The following is a 21061-nucleotide window of genomic DNA, read 5'->3' as shown; positions in this document are numbered from 1 at the left end:
ACCATGAGCAGATTTTGTATTTTTTCAGAAGATGTTATAGCTTTCCTGTAAGTGCTTTGGGGGCTTTCCTGTAACTGCTTTGTATTTGTATCTCATTACTGTTTTTCGTTGGAATAACTCATATGAGAACTTTTAAATGTTTGTGTATTCCTGTGAATTTCTGTTCCCAGGGAAGGCATTCAAATAATGTAAAGGATCTTGAGAAAACACGCATCATGCCTTAGAATCACAGTAATGTGGACGATCTAAGGATTAAGATGGAAATGTATCAAATCCAAACATGACAATGTTCAACATATAAATCATTTACATTTTTTTAATTTATATAACATATACCGGCATGAAAAAAATAATTAATGGTGGTACTTTTAATTTAGTACGGGAAAAAAAAGCCTTCTTGTATAAGTAGGGGGTTGGAGATGATTGTTCAATATGCTAGCTAGAGAGTTTGTGCTGGATGTGCTGGATGTTCTATGCAGCAGTTTTTAGAGCAGCTCTACACCAGCGGGACAAATGGTCAAGTGGCTTATTCTGGTGGAAATAGTTGTCTGCCATAATGCTGCTCATATACAGTTATGTAGATTAAATGCACTTAAACTCTTGGCTGTAGTTTGTTTTGATCTGTTCAGTTGTTTTAAAGGGATAATGTGATGGTTGGGTGATTGGCCATCATAAATGAATAAATACCGCTGATGTCCGGTATATGAGAAGACTGGGGACTTGCCTCCTGCTTGTGTAGCGCACACCAGGCCTTTATTAATTTATCTATATACCTGTATCCTGCATTTTACTGCTATCATTTGTGGGGATCACAGGGTAGTTCCTTACAATAAATAAAATTGTTGATCATTTATTTTTCTGTTTCCAAATGTGATTTTTGAAAACCTATTACACTATGATGTCATGATTATGTAGTGCCCTCCTAGGTAGGTGCTAGGGAGTGTATATCATTTTTGGGTTTCTCCGCTTAACAGGGAGACAGCTAGGCAAATGTATCTGCTGTCTGCTTAACAGAGAGCTGTGATTGTTTGCTATAGTCTGCTCAGTGTGCTCTGGTACTCCTCATGCTTTCTTGAAAGTTTCACACTGGTCCAATAATAATGCGGTATATTGGACAGTGGGTGGAAACCTGGCAGGTGGGAGCATTGATGTATATACAGCCCTGCCCAATTAGAAGGGGATGTGCCCCAGGAAATGCTGGGTACCTGTATTTAGATCTGAAGGAGTTAGGTGTGAAGATGTAACATAGGCCTTTTTTCATTAGGAAGGATACAGTATACATTCAACATATGGATTGTACCTTAATAGAAAGAGACAATGGGGTTGATTTACTAAAGGCCCATGAACTGTGCTCTGTGCAAGTAGCACTAGTTTTCCCCAGAGATTAGTAAATGTAGTAAGGCTCTGCTAATTTCCATCATCCAATTTTGTGTAAGCAAAAATGCTGATTTTCTTATTCTCCTTGCACCTGATTGAATGTTCTTTACAAAGTGAAGCTTCGCCACATTTACTAAGCTCTGGGGAAAATGAGTATAACTGCACTTGCAAAATGTGCAGTCTGTTTGCCTTTAGCAAATCAACACCAGTGTATTGTCTCCTAAAGGCAGGTAATGCTGAGGACCTTCTGTGCATCTGTGTCTGGAGAAGTAACAGGGAGAGTGAAATATGTTGTAGTTAGTAAGTTTCTCACTAGTATGGATTAAAGAGGACTTGACTCGTGGAAGAGGTTTCCCCACTTTTGTTTTTTTCCCCATGTAGTGCTGATAGTTTTGCCTACTAATGCTTTAACATGTACACCTATGGATAGTGTTGTAACTTAATATCTGGCACCCTCTAGTGGCCAAAAACAGGAAATGGACTTGGACTATTTTCCTTTTCTTTAAGCACTGAACGAGGGATAGGAAGTGATTGTTTACTTTTTATTTTGACTTATCTGCCCTGAATGCCGGGTGATCTACCCATGATCACCCTGTACTGAACTGTATGCTGGGTAGGCTGTAAAAGAGCCCATGTGGTCAATTTCTGTCTCTTTCTGGACGTATGGCCTGTCAGTGAGGACCTGTGAGGAGGTCTCCAGAGAGCACAGCCTACAGCCACTGTGGAGCAGAACAAATACAGACTCTGCCATTCACCTGTAGTATGTAGTAGTGCACTTCACCCATTACTGACTTAGCATGTTAAACATTGTGTGTCTATGTGGAGGTGGCTATCTTAGTAGAGAAATAGGGCTTTGCTTCCCCATGTCAGAGATACTCATTTAATGGCTAGTGATCTGTTTACTACTGGCATAAGCAACAAAAGAGGAGATGAAAGTACAGATCCACACAATTAAACAAGCAGAAGCATGGAGGTCCTTACATTGCAGGTCTTTAGGTACGTTTTTCTCTCCAGTAAGGTGAACAGTGACTCCCAAAAAGCAAATCTCCACTTTTTTTAAATTAGCATCACTTTGAGGTACATGAGCTGTCTCTAGTCATGCACAGAATAGCGGCTAAGACCCATTCACACTTGCAAATTTTGCCATCAGTGAATACATGTTGGAGACCCAGCAGGGGTTCCTGACAATTAGCTGCAGGCAGACCCTCATTGAAAGAAATGGGAGACTGACAGCTTCTGCAGTGTCCAGGGCTGATCATTCGCAGGTTATTGCTCTATGAGCAATTACATGCAGGCGGCTGCTATTAGCTATAAGAGCTGTCAGCCTCCCGTTGATTTCAGTGGGACTTTTGCCCACAGCTAATCACTAGGAGCTCCTACTGGGTCTCCTGCATGTAATCGTTAATGGCCCAAGTGGGAATTGGGCCTTAGTGGTTAGTACTAATGCTGTGCAGCACTAGGATCAATGGTTTCAATCCCAACCAGGACACTACCTGCATGGAGTATGTATGTTCTTCCTATGCTTGCATGGGATTCCTCCGGGTACTCTGGTTTTCCCCCACAATCAAAGACATGCTAGTAGGTAAATCATACCTCCCAACTGTCCCTTGTTTGGAGAAACCGTCCTTCTCTTGGAACCAAATCTTTTTGGTCTGATGTACAGGTATCATTGAAAATGTACTATTCATCTACCAAACATGTTTTTCGTCAATTAAAGCTCCATCCTATGTCTGAAGTATCTTGCTTACTATTCTGAAAAGGCAGTACAGTATAAAGGAAAAGTAATAGCATAAAAACAAATTCTGGGTTTAACAAATAATTTTTTACATATGCATTTTTAATGGTCTATATAACTGTGGCAGGGGTATGTATTTTGCCCAAATGCATTGTGCTAGAAGGTGTCCCACTTTCTCATCTCAGAAATTTGGGAGGTATTGGTAAATTGGTCCTGGTTTGTGTATGTATTCAGGTGAGATAGGGATTGAAAGTGGTATTAAACCAAAAACTAAAAATGCTATATATATCAGCTTACCAATCCTTAGATGTTTTCTCATTGTAAGCTTTTCTCCCTGCTTCCACTTGGTGATTCGGCCAGTAACACACTTCCTGTAATAGAGTGCCCTCACTCTCAATGAAGGGGCACAGGGGCACCTTTGAACAGCGGCATTGTCAGTCTGGAAGGAGGGTGTGTTAGATATACTAACAGATTTAGATACGCTAACAAATTAAAGCCAAATGCCAGCTCATACTTTTTTTTCCTTTTTGAATACATGTCCTACATAAATAAAAGCTGCTAAAATAAATAAAAATGTAAGCATCCATCAGTGGTAAATAGTTTGTCTTGCATCTCTAACTGACACATCTGCAGGAGAGCTTGTTCTTTTGAGCAAGCACCAGATGAAAATAAAGGAAAGAAAGCTTAAAAAAGCTGACTAAAGCCGCGTACACACGATCGGATTTTCTAATGGGAATTGTGTGATGACACACTGTTGTCAGAAAATCCAACCGTTTGTACGCTCCATCAGACAATTGTCTGATTTTCCGCAAACAAATGTTGGATGGCAGGCTTTAGGCTACTTTCACACTGAGGCGCTTTACACTAAAAATAGCACCTGCATAGCGTCTACTAAAAATAACACCTGCATAGCGCCTGTAAAGAGCCTCTCCTGTCTGGGCTTTCACACTGGAGCAGTGCGCTGGCAAAACAGTAAAAAAAGTCCTGCAAGCAGAATCTTTGCAGTGCTGTAGGAGTGGTGTATACACAGCTGAAAACATTGAGGCAGCGCCACCAAACCGCTGGCAAATTGCTGCTGCAGCAGTGCTTTGCTGGCGGTTTTAATGCTTTTTTGGCCTCTAGCGGGGGTTAAAACCACCCTGATAGCGGCCGAATAGCGCCGCTAAAACTACGGTAAAGTGGCGCTTTACCGCCAGTGTGAAAGTAGCCCTAAAATTTTCCGCAGACAAATATCTGTTGTTGGATTTTCTGGGCGCGTGTACACAAGTCCTTCGGACAAAAGTCCAAAGTACAAACATGCTCGGAAGCAAGGACAAGCCAGAAGTGGTCAGTCTTGTAAAATAGCATTCGCAATGGAAAATTAACATTCATGATGTTACAAATTATGAAGCCTTGAAATGCAGTACACATTCTCTTTCAAGGCATCTCAATTTTCAAAGGCTTTTTTTTTTTTGTGATATCACGAATAATATTATTATGCTTTTTTTTTGGGCAAGTTACCACAAGACCATTATCCCGTAGTTTTTAAGATCAAAGATACAATTATGTTGGTGTCCCTTGTTAATTTTACATTGTATTTTTTATAATGTAACTGCCTACTCCCAAACTGTCATTTGAAGTAAAACACATAGCCAAGTATTATTCTCCAATTGCTTTATTGTGCACGCTATCTGCCAATAGAACTTAACCAAAAAGTGCATTCTATGCATCCAAAAATATAGAAAATATAACAAATCAAATCATTATTTTTCAACCAAAAAATAAAAGTCTCATGCATGTGTCCTGCTTCTTAATATAGGGGGTCAGCAATGCCAAGAGTTGGTGAACCTGGAGATAATTCCAAAAATCATCTGGATTATTCTCCTGGAGCTCCCGCAGCAAAGACATATGACATAATTGGTCATGATTACTAAAGCAACCAATTTTTGGTAAAAGAAATCCTCCTGTTCCTGGACTGGACTTGAGTCAAAGCAATAATGCCAGGGCCAATAATAAATAACACGTTATCTCCGCCACATGTCTGGTTAATGAACGGCCGTTCAGATACGAACTGAAAAGCACGAAACAAAAAGCGTGAACTGAAAGGCACTAAATGAAAAGCGCAAAATGAAAAGCACGAATCAACACTCACCATACTTCTACCATACTTCTACTAACACAAAATTAGCAGAATGAGCCCAAAGGGTGGCGCAAAAGAGCTAAAAAAACACGTAGTACGTCACTACGTCCGTGTTTGTTCGCCCACAATTCCTTGCCGTTTGTATGCAAGACAAAATCCTGTCACATGCCTTCGGACATTTGTGCTTTTAGTTGTTTTAACTTGTAATGTTAACAAATCATTTGCTGGCAGTCTAATTACAACATTCTTTTCTTCCTCTTAGATTCCCGTGGCGTTTCTAATGAGTTTTCTGGATTCCCTGGAGAGTGGCTATGGGAAGTATAAGAATCCTTACCACAACCAGATCCATGCAGCAGATGTGACACAGACAGTTCACTGCTTCCTTTTGCGTACAGGCATGGTGGTAAGCACTTTGCAAACTGCTCATAACTTTTCATTATGGCCTTGATCTAGTACCTCTATAATAGTGGTTTGATTTGATCCTTATATACTACACATCTCAGGAATATTAGATAGGAGTTTTGCATTTAATGTTTCCAAATATTATGTTGTGTGCTGCCTTACATATAAAAAAAAGCAATCCTGAGTAATAATTCTAAACTACTTTTTATAATGGCTATATGACCTCACAAAAGAAAAGACTAATGTATATCTAAAGGCAAAACCTTTTTTTTTTGTTTTGGAGAGAGTACAGCGAGATTAGAACACCTGTGAGTTTTTATTGCTCTCTGAACCCCCATTGGTTCCCCCCTCTCTATTTGTCCTGTTGACCATTATCATTGAAAGTGAAACTAAAAGCAAATCACAAATTGTGATCTGGGGGACCCCAAGGAATTCCCTTTCTTTAAGGGATTTCCTCTCACTTCCTGTTTGGCTATGGAACGGGAATGAAGGGAAATCTCTGCAATGAGACACAGATGGTGAATAAAAATCTGACAGGGGTTAAAACCCGCCCTTGCTCTAGTCAAAATGAAAAAACTTTTGCCTATTTTTCTACTTTAACTATAATTAGTAAATATTTTCACTCCAATTGTTGCAATGTAGCAAAGTCCTGAGCCTCCTTAGGCCTAATGGGTACCTCCAGAGTTAGCGAGAACTGACATTCTTCATTGTAGAGTGGGTTACAAGGCATTGTGGGTGTAACGCAAGATGAGCAGGTGGAGGCCAGACACTTTTTGAATGCAAAGAATTTTATTGTCTCTTGAACAGAAATGTGGGAGAGAGGGTTAGGTCCAGGACACCCTTAGGTAGATGCAAAGACAATTAGTAGACTCCGAGACTTCTATAAGTAGACAGCTATACAAGTGAAGGCTTTCAGCCAGACATCACTTCTGTATAAGTAGGATCTCTGTCTCCTATGGCAACAATCTTGTAACTGTTACAAACGGTAACGGTATTCAACTATTTGCAACTCAAACAGTTCTCCTTACCCCACACTCACTCACTGTGGGTCTTCACTCAACAAGCTCCCAGTCTCTCTCTCACTAGACTTCAGATCCAGTAGCCTTTGGATCCCCTGAGCTCTTCCACTTTAGCATTTGGTAACTTCGTCAAGCTTCACCCCTGCTCTCTTGCTGGATCTCTGGCTTGGCATTCACAGATACTCCTCAAGCTTTGTGCCACTGACATGTTAGGTCCCTGGCTTGGCACTCACTGATGCTCCAAAAGCGTCACCTGTGCTGTCCCGCTGCATCCCCAACTTGGCACTTGCTGAAGTTTTGCCACTTCTTCGCTGTCCCCGGATGGCGAGAAGTCTGCTCTGGTACTAGATTCAGCTCACTCACTTGGGTCTCTGGTAGCAAGGTGGATGAACCCTTATTGGCGACAGCTTCCCTTCTATCTCTGACCACAATTGGTTCCTTGGCCGGCGTAACCATTGTTTCTGGTTGGACTACAAGCCCACAGTCCCAATCGTATGGTGATCTCCTGCTTCTGGGTAGGGAAATCACTGTATGGATCACTCCGCCAAGCACCAGGATAAAGGAACAGTGGGCGGAACTCTAGAGCATGCAGGTGGCCTCAGGTTTGTTTACCTCCACCAAAAAAAAAAATCCCTCCTCATCTCCCACCTCCTGAGCCCCTCTGTTCACCTGGAACAGGTAAATATATTTATACACCCCCAAGCCAGTAGGAGCGGGGGTGTCATTTATTCAGCCCTATTTTATTTGTTTAAATGAACTGCACTATAAAGCTGCCCGGGCCCCCGATGAGCTGATAGGGCTGGTTGTACTGCCCTATCAGCGGCCCTGGTCAGGAGTGAATGGACTCCACTGTCTGTTTACACCAGACTACTACCGATCTGCTCCACCTAAATGGAAGAGGAAGGACCCCCGCCTAGGCGGGGTAAACAGTAGACATGCGCACACTGAAATATTTTGTTTCGGAATTTCGTTTTCGCCCGAAAAATACATTTATTTAGTTACTCCAGAAATTCATTTTTATTTATTTTATTTTGTTAAAAAATGCATTCATCCGAAAATCCGAAATAATTAAGGTTGAATCTGTCATTGAAGACTTATGGTGTCTGTCGAATGTTCTAAGAAGATTCGACGGAGCAGCTAAACTGTCCGACGCCGCAATCGTACATTTGCAGTTGAATGTTCCGCCTACAAGCTATAGTAGAATTCTAATGTTGTATGACACTAGTAATAATTATATTTATTAAATATTATTACTAGTCAACCAACATTAGAATTCTTCTATAGCCTATGGGCAGAGCATTTGACCATAAGGCCGCGTACACACGCGGGGACTGTTCACTCAACTTTGTCCGCTGAACAGTGTTTCAGCGGACAGTCCGCTCGTGTGTGGGCTTTGAGCGGACAGTTTCAGCGGACAGTTTGACGAACAAAGTTTTTCGGAAATCCCGAAAAACTGTCCGCTGAAACTTGGTTTGAGCGGACAGTCCGCCCGTGTGTGGGCCAGTCCGCTGTACTTTCGAAATGAGCGGACTGTTCCCGTCCGGAGAAAAGTCCGCTCATTTCGAGCGCGTGTCCAGGTAGCCCGGTCTTCTGTCGCCGCTGTCGCCGTCGTCGCCGCCGCCTTCCGTTCTTCTTCTTCTTCAGGAGATGTTGACACGTCGCTCTCTCCGGCCGGAATGCCAGAGCCGCGCTGCGCGGCCACTTATATAGGGACAATGGGGCGGTGTCACATGGTATATGTCACATGGGTTGGTCACATGGGTTGATGTCACATGGGGACTATGACATCGTAAGGGGGCGGGGTCACCATGTGACCAACCCATGTGACATATACCATGTGACACCGCCCCATTGTCACTATATAAGTGGCCGCGCAGCGCGGCTCTGGCATTCCGGCCAGAGAGAGCGACGTGTCAACATCTCCTGAAGAAGAAGAAGAAGAAGAAGAAGAACGGAAGGCGGTGGCGACGACGGCGACGACGGCGACAGCGGCGACAGAAGACCGGGCCACCGCCTCTAAAAGAGCTATAAGAAGGCGCGGTGGCCCGGCAGAAGAACCGAAGAGGGGGACAAGACCCCCGAAGTCGGGAGAAGAGGCCGGCGGCGGGGAGGAAGAAAGCCGGACTCCTCCGCTAGCAAAAGAGCTACAAGAAGATAGCGGAGGAGTCCGGCGAGAAGACCCCGAAGACGGAAGACCCCCGGAGCTGTGCAATAAAATATTTTATCTCGTGTGTTGTGTTTTTTTTGGGTACTTTTATTTTACAGGTGAATGGGTAGGGGTACATTGTACCCCATACTCATTCACATAGGGTGGGGGGCCGGTATCCGGGGGCCCCCTTATTAAAGGGGGCTCCCGGATTCCGATAAGCCCCCCGCCCGCAGACCCCGACAACCAACGGCCAGGGTTGTCGGGAAGAGGCCCTTGTCCTCATCAACATGGGGACAAGGTGCTTTGGGGTGGGGGGGCCGCGCGGCCCCCCCTTCCCCAAGGCACCCCCCATGTTGAGGGCACGCGGCCTGGTACGGCTCAGGAGGGGGGGCGCGCTCGCTCGCCCCCCTTTCCTGGCCGGCCGGGTAGCATGCTCGGACAAGGGTCTGTTGTGGACTTTGGGGGGACCCCCACGCCGATTTTTTTCAACGTTGGGTTTCCCCTTTAAGTTCATTCCAGGCGGCGGAGCCCGCGACGTCTCCGTCACGGGCCCCGCCTACCTGGACATGCGCTCGAAATGAGCGGACTGTTGCCTCGTGTGTGGGCGAGTCCGTTCATTTCAAAAGTTGCGCGGACTTAGTACGACGAACTTAGTTTGCCGTATTTGTCCGCTCAAAAAGTGCCGTGTGTGGGCAAGTTCGTTCATTCAAAAGTTTGAGCGGACTGTTTGACAAACTTAGTTTCGGCAGACAGTCCGCCCGTGTGTACGCCGCCTAAATGTCATGGCTACTGCTTCTTCAAATCTTCATGTCTAATCTTTTCTCTCTATGTCGAATAATCTTGGACTAATAGTTAGGTTAGGCTTTCAACCTTTTTTGCTATTGTCACTATAATATCGAATCTTTTCTCTCTATGTCGAATCTTTTCTCTCTATGTCGAATAATCTTGAACTTGATCTTAATAGAGCTAAGGTTAGGCACATTCGACCACAGGTTCGATAGACACAGATCGCTATTGTCAGCGTCATGTCGAATCTCCTATCTATATTGAACTGTTGCAATGAAAACTAAAATAAAAAATTTGTTTATGTCGGATCTTTCGGTTTCGAATTTTGCACGTTCGTTATTGTTTGTTAAAATGATAACGAAAATACAGAAATTCTGAAAGTCAGTTTACACCCACCTGTCCATAGGAATGCATAGACCTTCCAATCAAGTCCACCTGGAAAACTGATCGCCTGTGTGAAAGAGACCTAAACCAGAGAACTTTATAGGTTATAAGTATAGATGAAACAGCATGTCCCACATACTGTAGTGGTAGCACACTCCCCATCTGGTATTGTCAAATACCACTATACATTAACCACTTAAGGACCAGCTTCGTTTTGAGATTTTGGTGTTTACATGTTTAAAACAGTGTTTTTTGCTAGAAAATTACTTAGAACCCCCAAACATACATTTTTTTTTCTAACACCCTAGAGAATAAAATGGTGGTCATTGCAATACTTTTTTTCACATGTATTTGCGCAGCGGTCTTTCAGCGGACAATCCGCTCGTGTGTGGGCTTCAGCGGACTTTTTCGGCGGACAGTCTGGAGGACTAAGTCTTTCGGAATTTCCGTAATATTGTCCGTCCAAACTTGGTTTCAGCGGACAGTCCGCTCGTGAGTAGGCTAGTTCGACGGACTAAGTATGGCGCATGCTCAGAAAGGATTTACACGGCCGAAGGTTGCATTGCAGTGTATTGGACGTCGTATTTCTAGTCCCGTCGTACGTGCTGTACACGTCATCGCGCAAGCTTTCGACGGACTGTCTGTTCATCGTGTATGGTCAAGTCCGTTCATTCAAAAGTAGGACGGACTGTCTGTCGGATTGTCTGACGGACTTAGTTGGACGGATAGTCCGCCCGTGTGTACGCGGCCTTACAAGCACACTTTTTTTGGAAAAAATTCACTTTTTTTTTAAATAAAAAAATAAGACAACAGTAAAATTAGCCCAATTTTTTTATATTGTGATAATGTTACACTGAGTAAATTGATACCCAACATGTCACACTTTAAAATTGCGACCGCTCGTGGAATGGTGACAAACATTTACCATTAAAGATCTCCATAGGCGATGTTTAAAAAATTCTACAGGTTGCATGTTTTAAGCTGCATAGGAGGGCTAGAATTATTGCTCTCCCTCTACCGATCGTGGCGATACCTCACATGTGTCGTTTGAACACTGTTTTCATATGCGGACGCTACTCATGTATGCGTTTGCTTCTTTATGTTTACACCATTTAAAAAAAAATGTCACTTTTATTCCTATTACAAAGATGTAAATATCCCTTGTAATAGAAAAAAGCATGACCGGACCTCTTAAATATGAGATCTGGGGTCAAAAAGTCCTCATAGGTAGACTAAAATGCAATAATAAAAAAAAAATGTAATTTAAAAAAAATCATTAAAAAAAAATGGCCAATGGCTCCGGTAAGGGGCGGAGGGCACCGAATCGTGGCGGGAGGGGGGCCCCTCTCCTGCTACCGATAAAAGTTATCTCGCTGCAGAGACCACTTTTATCTTGTAGCGGACCGCCCGCTGAAGAAGTGAATACCGGGGTTATGGCAGCTAGCTTCTGCCATAAAAACTATATCCTCCTTCAAACAGCCGCCGTAAAACTGTTGCGGGCGGTCCGTAAGTGGTTAATAACATAACGGTAGTTATGAAATAGCAAATAAACAAAGTGAAATTTGCAGATGATGTTTTTGAACCTGAAAGACAACATGAGAACATACATATATAATGCAACAAATATCTTAAACTATTAAGGAAAGAAGTGTTCTATTGTCCAACACATAATGGCTGAATGTTCTGAATACATTCTCCTGCCGGATGTCAGAAAATGTCTTTATCAAGTGCAGGTAAACAAAGTTCAGTTCCCAGAAGGCAAGAGCAATACGAGTTCAGTAGTAGGTCTGAAGAAAGTCTTTGCAGTACCCCGTCATGTGACCTTCATCTGTATACTGTGTACCTTCCAATCATCACATAGGCCAGTCCATTCTTTCAGCTTGTTGGTTTTTAAGCAGGTAGTAGTGTCCATGTAGATTTGGATTTGGATGAATCTCTGGGTCCTTCCCAGGCTCTAAGAGGCTGAAAAAGTCAGCAGTTGTTTTATCCGCTACATGGTCCAGCAGGAACTTTGGATGTGTTGACAAAAATGAATTAGCAAAGTTGCATTTGGACACTGGCCTGGTGGCAAGACCTGCAGGATTAATGTCCATTGGAACATTAATCCTGCAGGATGTCTAGCTCAGTATGAAGTCTGCTATTTCCACAGCTTGCACAGACAAAAACAAGTTGAAGCCTAGGAATTGCATGCTCAGGATTAGGTGCCAACATAGATTTGCAATACAGAAACCCAACATAGGGTTGATTGCAAGAATATATTACCCCAAGGTAGACAACAGCTGCTATAGCCTAAGTGGATGTATCTGTGAAAATGTGAATCTCTTTTCTCTGCTATGCAGCAAGGGAAACGGAAGTGTAGAAAAGTGGTATTTGAATCCCATCTAAGGCATGTAGAGATTGATTCCAGGACTCCGATTTTGAGTGTTTGTCAGATGGTGGTGGAGATTACCCATCCTTAGTAGTCTCCGATATCTATCTTAGTAAGGATTTGTCTTGTATGGTGGTAGGAACTGCAAACCCCAGTGGATCATATCATATCATAGCTGTTCACCACTGAGAGAACACCATGTTTAGTAAATGGTTTGTCTGTAGAGCTAACTTGAAATCCAAATTAGTCTTTTAATATGTTCCACTGTAAGCCCAGATGTCTCTGTGCAGGTGGTTTATCCATTCCCAGATTTAAGTTTTATCCAGTGGCATAATCACCAGGCTCAATGCCTGCGTGACAGCAGCACTGTTTGAGGCATTCTTTTTTTTGTAGTCTGTGATTGGCTTTAGAAAGCATATCTTGTGTCCTTTGGACCATGTTGATTGCTTCCTTATCCATGGGTAAAGATTTGAGTCCATCATCAACATAGAAGTCTCTTTCAACAAGCATCTACTCCATACTCACTTTCGCCATTAAGGGCAGTCCTCCATAGGCCATATGTTACAACAGCAGGTGAGGGACTGTTAACAAAGACACACACCTTCATACGGAATTCAATGATTTCATTGTTTATGTCGTTGGCACTGTGCCCCATAAACCTGATTAAGTTCCTATAGTCTTTTCGTACAATAAAGAAATGAAATATCTATTCAATATTCAATAACTTATTCTTTGTGAAAATACATGCACAATAAATCATTCCATGAATACTGTAATAAAATAAAGTCCTCCAAACAATACATGATAACATGTTTAACCAAAATTGATTTCAAATTAAATACGTTTAAATAAAACCAATCCAACACTGTAATGGCTAAAATATTCCCATCACCAATATTATTCTTCCAAGTGTAGAAAAATCTTTGATCCAAAGAGATCACCACCCCTGAGACAGGACAAGCACATACTGGAAGTGTGTGCCTATCTCACTACAAGATTAGGCAAGCACAGCTTGTATTAATTCCAAAGATCTTCAAAACAGGTACAATCCACTTCAAGGTCTCACCCCCACTGCTGTCCTCTCCATATTCAGTGGTTAGATTTCATAGCCAGCATACAAATAACAAAAACAGGTTTCCATAGTGTAGTATCTTAAAAATCCAAACGTATTTGACACAAGTAACCACGTTACTTACACTTTTAAAACAAACTTAAAATCAAGCATATAGATGTGATGATAAAGATATATAGAGAGGCCACTGACCACCAGCCACGCCAGTCCTTCTCAGCTCACAGAAACAGCAAATATAACAGGACACAGTTCCTACTCACTCCCAGCATCAGGCACCCTGTTATATCACTTAGGGGTTTATATTTATTTATAGCAGCTGATTATTGGTAGAAGAATAAATTATTTGGTTCACAGTTTTGTAATATAATTTTCTCACTTTTTTTTATATTCATCAGCGTGGAAGGGTTTATACATTTACCCCTACAAGGCTGTTGATTTAGTTAGCACCAGTAAGAAGAATGTCATTCAGTGCCAGGGGCAGACTGACAACACTCAGGGTCCTTGGACCAAATAAAGCAAGGGCCCTCTGTCAGGCCCCACCCATGACCCTCCCTTGACCCCGCCCATGGCCTGCCCCTACATTTTGCACAAAGTACAACTCCTGCCTTTTTATTTAATGGGAACAGGAGGGGGTCTCCCTCTAACAGTGTCCAATAGAGAGTCTCTGTTAGCGAGAGACCCCCTTCAGGACCCATTTGAGACTAAAAAAGAGTATAATAGGACCTGGAGGGGGCCTCTTTCTAACAGAGTGTACAGTGAACACCTTCATTCACTCTGGTCCTCACGGGACCCCCTCTTTGTACCATGACTCTCACCCCTGCCCCAACCTCTCACAAAGTAGAAATAAAATTGGCACTGTGTAGCGCTCCTCTTAACTTAAGTATGGGTACTGTAGTTGTAGCTGGTTCTCACATCTTCTGTGGCTGGCTGGCTTCTGCATCCTCTGTGGCTGGCTCCTGTGGCTGGCTGGCACCCTGCTGTGGGAGGGTCACCGCGGGTGGCTGGTTGGCACCTTGGTCCTGCTGTGAGTGGGTCACCATTGGTGGTTGGCTGGCACCTTGGCCCTGCTGTGGGTGGGTCACCAATGTGCATGGCTGGTTATCTGGCACCCTGGTCCTTCTGTGGCTGGCTGGTGTGTCCTCTCCTCTTCTGCCATTCTGCTATTATGGTTACCCAGTCTAGATCACATCTTTGACCATATGGGACATTGCCAGGACTGTTGCACTGCTGGTGCATCTTATGAACTCTGAGAATATCTCTTCCCAGTAAGACTAAGATTTCAGCATTCATGTCCATATCAGGAATTTGAACAGCTAGATGCCTTAAGTGGGGATGATAATATGCAGCTTCCGCACTAGTAATCTCTTCCCTGATGTTGGGTAACTGATCTCATTTGATTATTGTTAGCAATGGTATGTGCATGTTTCTCTTGATCGAGGAGACCATGTCCCCTTTGGCCCTTCTACCGAAAGTCTCTACGCAGCCAGAACATGCATTAAGGGTATATGGTGTTTCACGTCTTTGTATTCCAATGATCTATGTTGCTTTCTGTCTATTATGGATATATATGGTTATATATATATAGGTTAATTTTTTTTATATTTTGCATATTAGAGCAATTGATTTTCACATCTTATTTATGTTTTTGATTCTCTCAATATTTTAGGTGATAGTTTTTTTCTTTGTATTTCAGAGCTGCACTGTACTTATTGTTTGTTAATTTGGTATTACAAATTTTAGTGCTAGCAGCTTATTGGCACTGTACCTGAGAACAGTGATTTTCACTTTTATTTTGTTAATATCAAATACATCCTGGAAGCTTTCTTTGTTTGCCCCTCTGGGTATATCTTGACTAGACATACTTTGTAACAACAATCGGAATTGAAGCCTTCCCCACAGACTTCTGTGCATAAAGAGGAAACAGTTGATGCAGTTGGAATATGACTTTGTGACTCCCCATCATGGTTTGAGACAGGGCTGGATTATTAGTGGTTGGGGTAGGATGCATGCAGTAACTGTAATATGCTTGTCACTATTGCATCCTGTGCACACGATAATAACTTTACCATTATTAGCAAAATGGCCTGAGGAGGCACAGCACCAATAACAAACCCCATATTTCTGCAGAAACTCTCTGCACTTTTGCAAAGTCTTTGAGCGAAGCTCATGGCATTTTTTAAGAGGGTGAGTTTTTTTGTGAACTGTGTACTGAAGATTGGAATCTTTACCTCTATCGCTAGAAACATTCTGATCAGTGGAATGTTGACTTTTTAAAGAGATTTTGGGGTTAATTCACTAAGAGTTAAATAACCCAGAAAAAAATGCAGTAAAATAACTCATGTAGAAACAAATGTGTAAATGTTCAATTCACTAAGAATTGTGTGGTAAATAACTACTGCGGTAAAGTTTTGATATTGCGGTATTTACCGCATATTTTCATTTGGTAATTTATCACATTGAGCTGGTTGCTAATGAGCGGGCTGGGAAACTGACAGCTGAATGTAAACAAAACATGCCAGAATTTAAGAATTATGAAAAAAAAAACAGTGTGGGGTCCCCCCAATGCATACCAGGCCCTTTGAGTCTGGTATAAACTTTAAGGGGAATCCCATACCAAAATAAATAAAAAATAAAAAATCTGTACCAAACCATTATCTGAGCATGCAGCCCAGCAAGTCAGGAAAGGGAGGGGATGAGCGAGCACCCCCCCCCCCCCCCCAACCATACCAGGCCACATGCCTTCAACATGAGGGGGTGCTTTGGGGCAGGGGGGCTCTGTCTACAAAGGTACAAAGGTCAGAGAAGAAAATACACAAGTCCATCTAGTTTAACCAATAAAAGAAAAAATAAATAAATATATATATATAAGAAAAAACAGGTAGGTTACTTTGAACTTCAGGATTCTTAGTGGTTAAAGCAACGTCAATGCGGGCTCCCAATATATCTGCCAATCAATTCAGGACAAAAAACAGGACAGTTGCTTCAAATGGCTGAAATCCATTTACTGAAAATACAGACTTGTAGTAATGCCAATATACTGCTAGTAATGCCAATATACTGCTACTGCACAGTTACGAAAATCACTTTTCTTCATCAGGCTAGTATGGCTGTGTGTAACCTTCTGCTGAATAGCGACCTGCCTTTATCCCAACCCAGGGTGTAATGCAACAGTGTCAGACCCAATTCATTCGTTACAGGCTTCATGTGTGTTAAGCCCCAATGTGGAGGCCAATCACAAAACTAGGCAATTGGTATAGAACAGTAGTGTACACATTCAATATCCACAAACTGGAATATTATGAAGAAAAAGCATGTATACATATATTTAGAAAATAGTAACCAGTTACCATCATAAATAGCAAAGAGAGAACAAACTGAATAAATTATAATAACTAATCAAAACAGACACAAAATGTATCCACTGAATAATCATCAGACCATGAAATTACGTGAATAAAACACAACATGACAAATGTTACACTAATACCAAAAAGAAAATTCATCAATGTGAAAATATTCAAAATAGATTAATAACTAAGGTACATAAAATCTGTATCCAAGCTGATCATCTTCAAAAATATGTTTCCTGCATCCAGTTCTGTTGTATCTATGAAAGAATCATTACATAAATCTTTTAGCTAACTATTAGAACTGATTCATTAAAGCCACTTATTTACAAAAACAGATACAGGTCATAGTCTCTATTCATTCCATTTGGATATAGAGACTGTAACATGTTAATCCACCACACCTCCCTTTTCTTTAATTTAAGTACTCTGCCCCCCTCTTTTGTCCCTAAAGACTTCCTCCAAAACCATAAAAGAAAGATCAGAGTCCTGGTGTCCCTGTTCTATGAAATGTCTAGACTAGGGATGAGCTTCGTGTTCGAGTCGAACATACGTTCGACTCGAACATCGGCTGTTCGTCCGTTCGGCGAAGTCCAAACATTTTAGTCCGCTCGCGCCAAATTCGTGTGGCGCTCACGGCCCACAATGCACTGCGATGGCGCAGTGCATTGCTGGCTCATGATTGGCCAAGCATGCACTGTGACCCCGCATGCTTGGCCAATCGCAGCGCCAGCAGCGAGGAGAGCCATGATTGGCCACAGGCAGGATGCCTGTGGCCAATCATAGCTCAGGCTGTGTAGTGCACGCCCCACACTATATAAGGCCACCAGCGCGGCGGCCTTGTGTAGTGTGTTGGCGTCTGAAGCAGTGGGTGTTCTGTGTACCTTCAACACAGTACACACCGATCGTTTTCGGCCGATTTTCGATCTTGCTGTTGTATAGTGGTTGTTGTCTGCGTGCCCTGACCGCAGTATACACCGCTATATTCACCTCACATATATAGCTAGTGATCTATCTTTTATAATAGAGCATGCAGTCAGTAGTGTTAGGAGCTTGTGCGTGCTGTCTGCGTGCTCTGTACCCAGTACATACCGCTATATCCACCTACATAGCTGTTCTCTATTTGAGCCCACTTGCCATCTGCAGGAGTTATTGGAAGTTGTGTGTGCCTCCAGCACAGCACAGTATACATCTGTATATACCCCTTTATCTCTGGTGTTCTATAATAAAGGCATCTGCAGGAGTTAGTGGGTGTTCTGTGTACCTTCAACACAGTACACACCGATCGTTTTCGGACGATTTTCGATCTTGCTGTTGTGTAGTGGTTGTTGTCTGCGTGCCCTGACTGCAGTATAAACCGCTATATTCACCTCACCTATATAGCTAGTGATCTATCTTTTATAATAGAGCTTGCAGTCAGTAGTGTTAGGAGCTTGTGCGACTGTCTGCGTGCTCTGTACCCAGTACATACCGCTATATCCACCTACATAGCTCTTCTCTATTTGAGACCACTTGCCATCTGCAGGAGTTATTGGAAGTTGTGTGTGCCTCCAGCACAGCACAGTATACATCTGTATATACCCCTTTATCTCTGGTGTTCTATAATAAAGGCATCTGCAGGAGTTAGTGGGTGTTGTGTGCCTCTAGCACAATATACACTACCCAACTGCTTTTTTACCCAACTCCCTTCAGGCCATTACCATGTCTGAAAAGCCAGCAAGGAGAGGCAGACAGGCGCGAGCCGATAAAAGAGGGCAAGCAGGCTCTGTGTCTAGAGACAACAGTGCTGGTCGTGGACGCAGTGCATTGTCATCAGCACGTGGCCATGGGACACGCTTGTCCTTCTTTTCGGCAGCTGGACATGTTGAGCCGCAACATGCCAACGACTTAGTAGAGTGGATGACCAAGCCCTCTTCATCCTCCTCATCCTCTCTCACCCAATAATGTAAAAAAGTGTAGCGCTTCTCATAACATCAATCAATACATCTCATAGATCCCACATATGAATGTAAGAAAAATAGTGCTCAAAATATATAGATTTTTGACATAAATTATATATATAAATGACTCAAAAAATGTCCAAGTAATTAAAGTGGAAAAAAATCTAAGTGAAAAAAAATCAACCAATGAAAGAACAGAGTCCCAAAACACAAAATCTTTAGCGTGTGACGTCTTGGTATGATCCACAAACATGAAGTAAATTGCACCTCCTTTCAAAGATTCATATATTATTCGTGTAAAATTCCCATCACCAAGCGAATTGGAGGCTTACCGGAGATGTTGGATCCTCACAAATTTACATTTGGGGGATCATACAAGCTTTTGCAACTATATGCAAATCCTCACAGCAGTAGTTAACCAGGAGTACCCCAAGTATGGATGGTCTCTTCATGGGTTACAAGGCATTTTAACTCCAACCAGATATATCCAAAAACGGTTTAGGAACATAAGAAAAAGAAGCAGGGACCAAACATAGCGTAATTCCGTTTTTATAGAAATAGATAAAAAATAAAAGTACAAAACTCACATGTATAAAATGGTTTGTGCGCTTAACAAGATAAAACAAGGTTGCAGCAGAGTCCCGACGCGTTTCGTCGTATAAGACGTCATCTGGGGGATCCTCTCTCACCCAGTCTCAGGGTACTAGCAAAGCAGCTGCCAATGCATCGTCTTCCCTCCTCTCAATGTCATCATCAGTGACTCCTTCCCTAGACCCACCACGTCCTCCTGAGGAGTCTCCTGAACTCTTTGAGCACAGTGTTGGGTACATGCTCCAGGAGGATGCCCAGTGTTTTGTGGGCTCTGATGATGACACTCAGCTAGAGGAAGGCAGTAGCGTGAGCGCAGAGAGAGGGGATGCTCAAGAAGGACAGCAATCTGGCAGTCATGTTCCACAAGCTGCAGCATACTGCCAGGTTTGCTACAGCGATGAAGAGGGAGGGGATGATGAGGGCACTGACTCCACGTGGGTGCCTGGAAGGAGAGAGGAGGAGGAGGAGGAGGAGGCACATGTCCAGCGAGGCAGGATGCCCTCCGGGGGCCAGCTTAGGGGCAGCACACCGACTGAATCACACCGCAGAGCTCCGCCTGTGCAGGGCGCTGCCTCTGCGCGTTATTCTAAAAGTTCTTTGGTGTGGGCCTTTTTTGAGACGAGTGCATCAGATAGCACCGCTGCTATTTGTGCTATTTGCAACATATGTCTCAAGCGTATCTCGCGTGGCCAAAACATCAGCCGCTTGGGCACCACATGCTTGACCAGACATATGTTGACCTGGCATGCAGCTCGTTGGCAAGCGTACCTCAAAGACCCACACCAAAGAACAAAGCGGACCTCTCCTTGCTCCTCATCAGCTGGTATCTCCAACCCCACTAGACCTTCAGTCCTCTCTGAAACCTGCTCTGAGAGGAATGAAGGTGTAGAATTAGGTGTGTCACAGCCAAGTGCTTCCGGGAACTCTGCTAGCGGTACACCCACGTCCGATTATAGCAGGCAAATGTCCCTGCCCCAGCTGCTGGACCGGCGAAAGAAGTTCACTCCCAGCCATCCACATGCCCAGTGGTTGAATGCTAGCTTGGCTAAATTGCTAGCACTTCAACTTCTGCCTTTTCAGTTGGTAGACTCGGCCCCCTTCCGTGAGTTTGTACAATGTGCGGTTCCTCAGTGGCAGGTCCCCAAACGCCACTTTTTCTCACGGAAGGCGATTCCGGCTCTCTACCGACATGTGGAAGGCAATGTCCTTGCCTCGCTGGACAGGGCGGTCAGCGGTAAGGTGCATATTACCGCTGACTCATGGTCCAGCAGGCATGGGCAGGGACGTTACCTGTCTTTCACGGCCCATTGGGTCACTCTTCTGGCAGCTGGGAAGGATGCAGGACAAGGTGCAGTAGTGTTGGAGGTTGTTCCGCCACCACGCCTCCAAAATGCTACTATTGGTTGTGACACACCTCTCTCCTCCACCCCCTCCTCTTCTTCTTCCTCCATGGCCTCTTCCAGTGCTCTGTCCTCAGAACCAGCGGTGCTTCGTAGGCGTTCCAGGGGCTACGCAAGTACGCAGGCAAAATGATGCCATGCCGTGCTTGCGCTGGTTTGTTTGGGGGACAGGAGCCACACTGGGGCGGATGTTTTGTCAGCTCTGCAGGGGCAGGCCGAGAGGTGGTTGATGCCACGCCAGCTTAAGCCAGGAATGGTGGTTTGTGACAATGGCACCAACCTCCTCTCCGCCCTCCGACAGGGACAACTGACCCATGTGCCCTGTGTAGCTCACGTCCTTAACCTGGTGGTGCAGCGGTTCTTGGGCAGGTA

At 43.5% G+C, this 21061-nt stretch overlaps 1 protein-coding gene across 5 annotated transcripts in view; it reads left to right on the top strand.

Annotated features, from left to right (window-relative positions):
• Positions 1–21061, top strand: part of PDE1B (phosphodiesterase 1B) — a 513717-nt gene that overhangs the window by 398980 nt on the left and 93676 nt on the right. For all 5 annotated transcript variants that reach the window (XM_077483777.1, XM_077483773.1, XM_077483774.1 and 2 more), the window contains one exon: positions 5494–5634. In XM_077483777.1, coding sequence (XP_077339903.1) covers positions 5494–5634 — 141 coding nt within the window. The remainder of the gene's footprint in view (positions 1–5493; positions 5635–21061) is intronic.

This window comes from Lithobates pipiens, unplaced genomic scaffold (assembly GCF_037356315.1).
Source record: "Lithobates pipiens isolate NorthernLeopardFrog02 unplaced genomic scaffold, aLitPip1_a1.2 Scaffold_16, whole genome shotgun sequence".
In the NCBI taxonomy this organism is placed as follows: Eukaryota; Metazoa; Chordata; class Amphibia; order Anura; family Ranidae; genus Lithobates; species Lithobates pipiens.
Note: the sequence above shows the minus strand (reverse complement) of the source record. Positions and strands in the feature narration are given on the sequence as shown.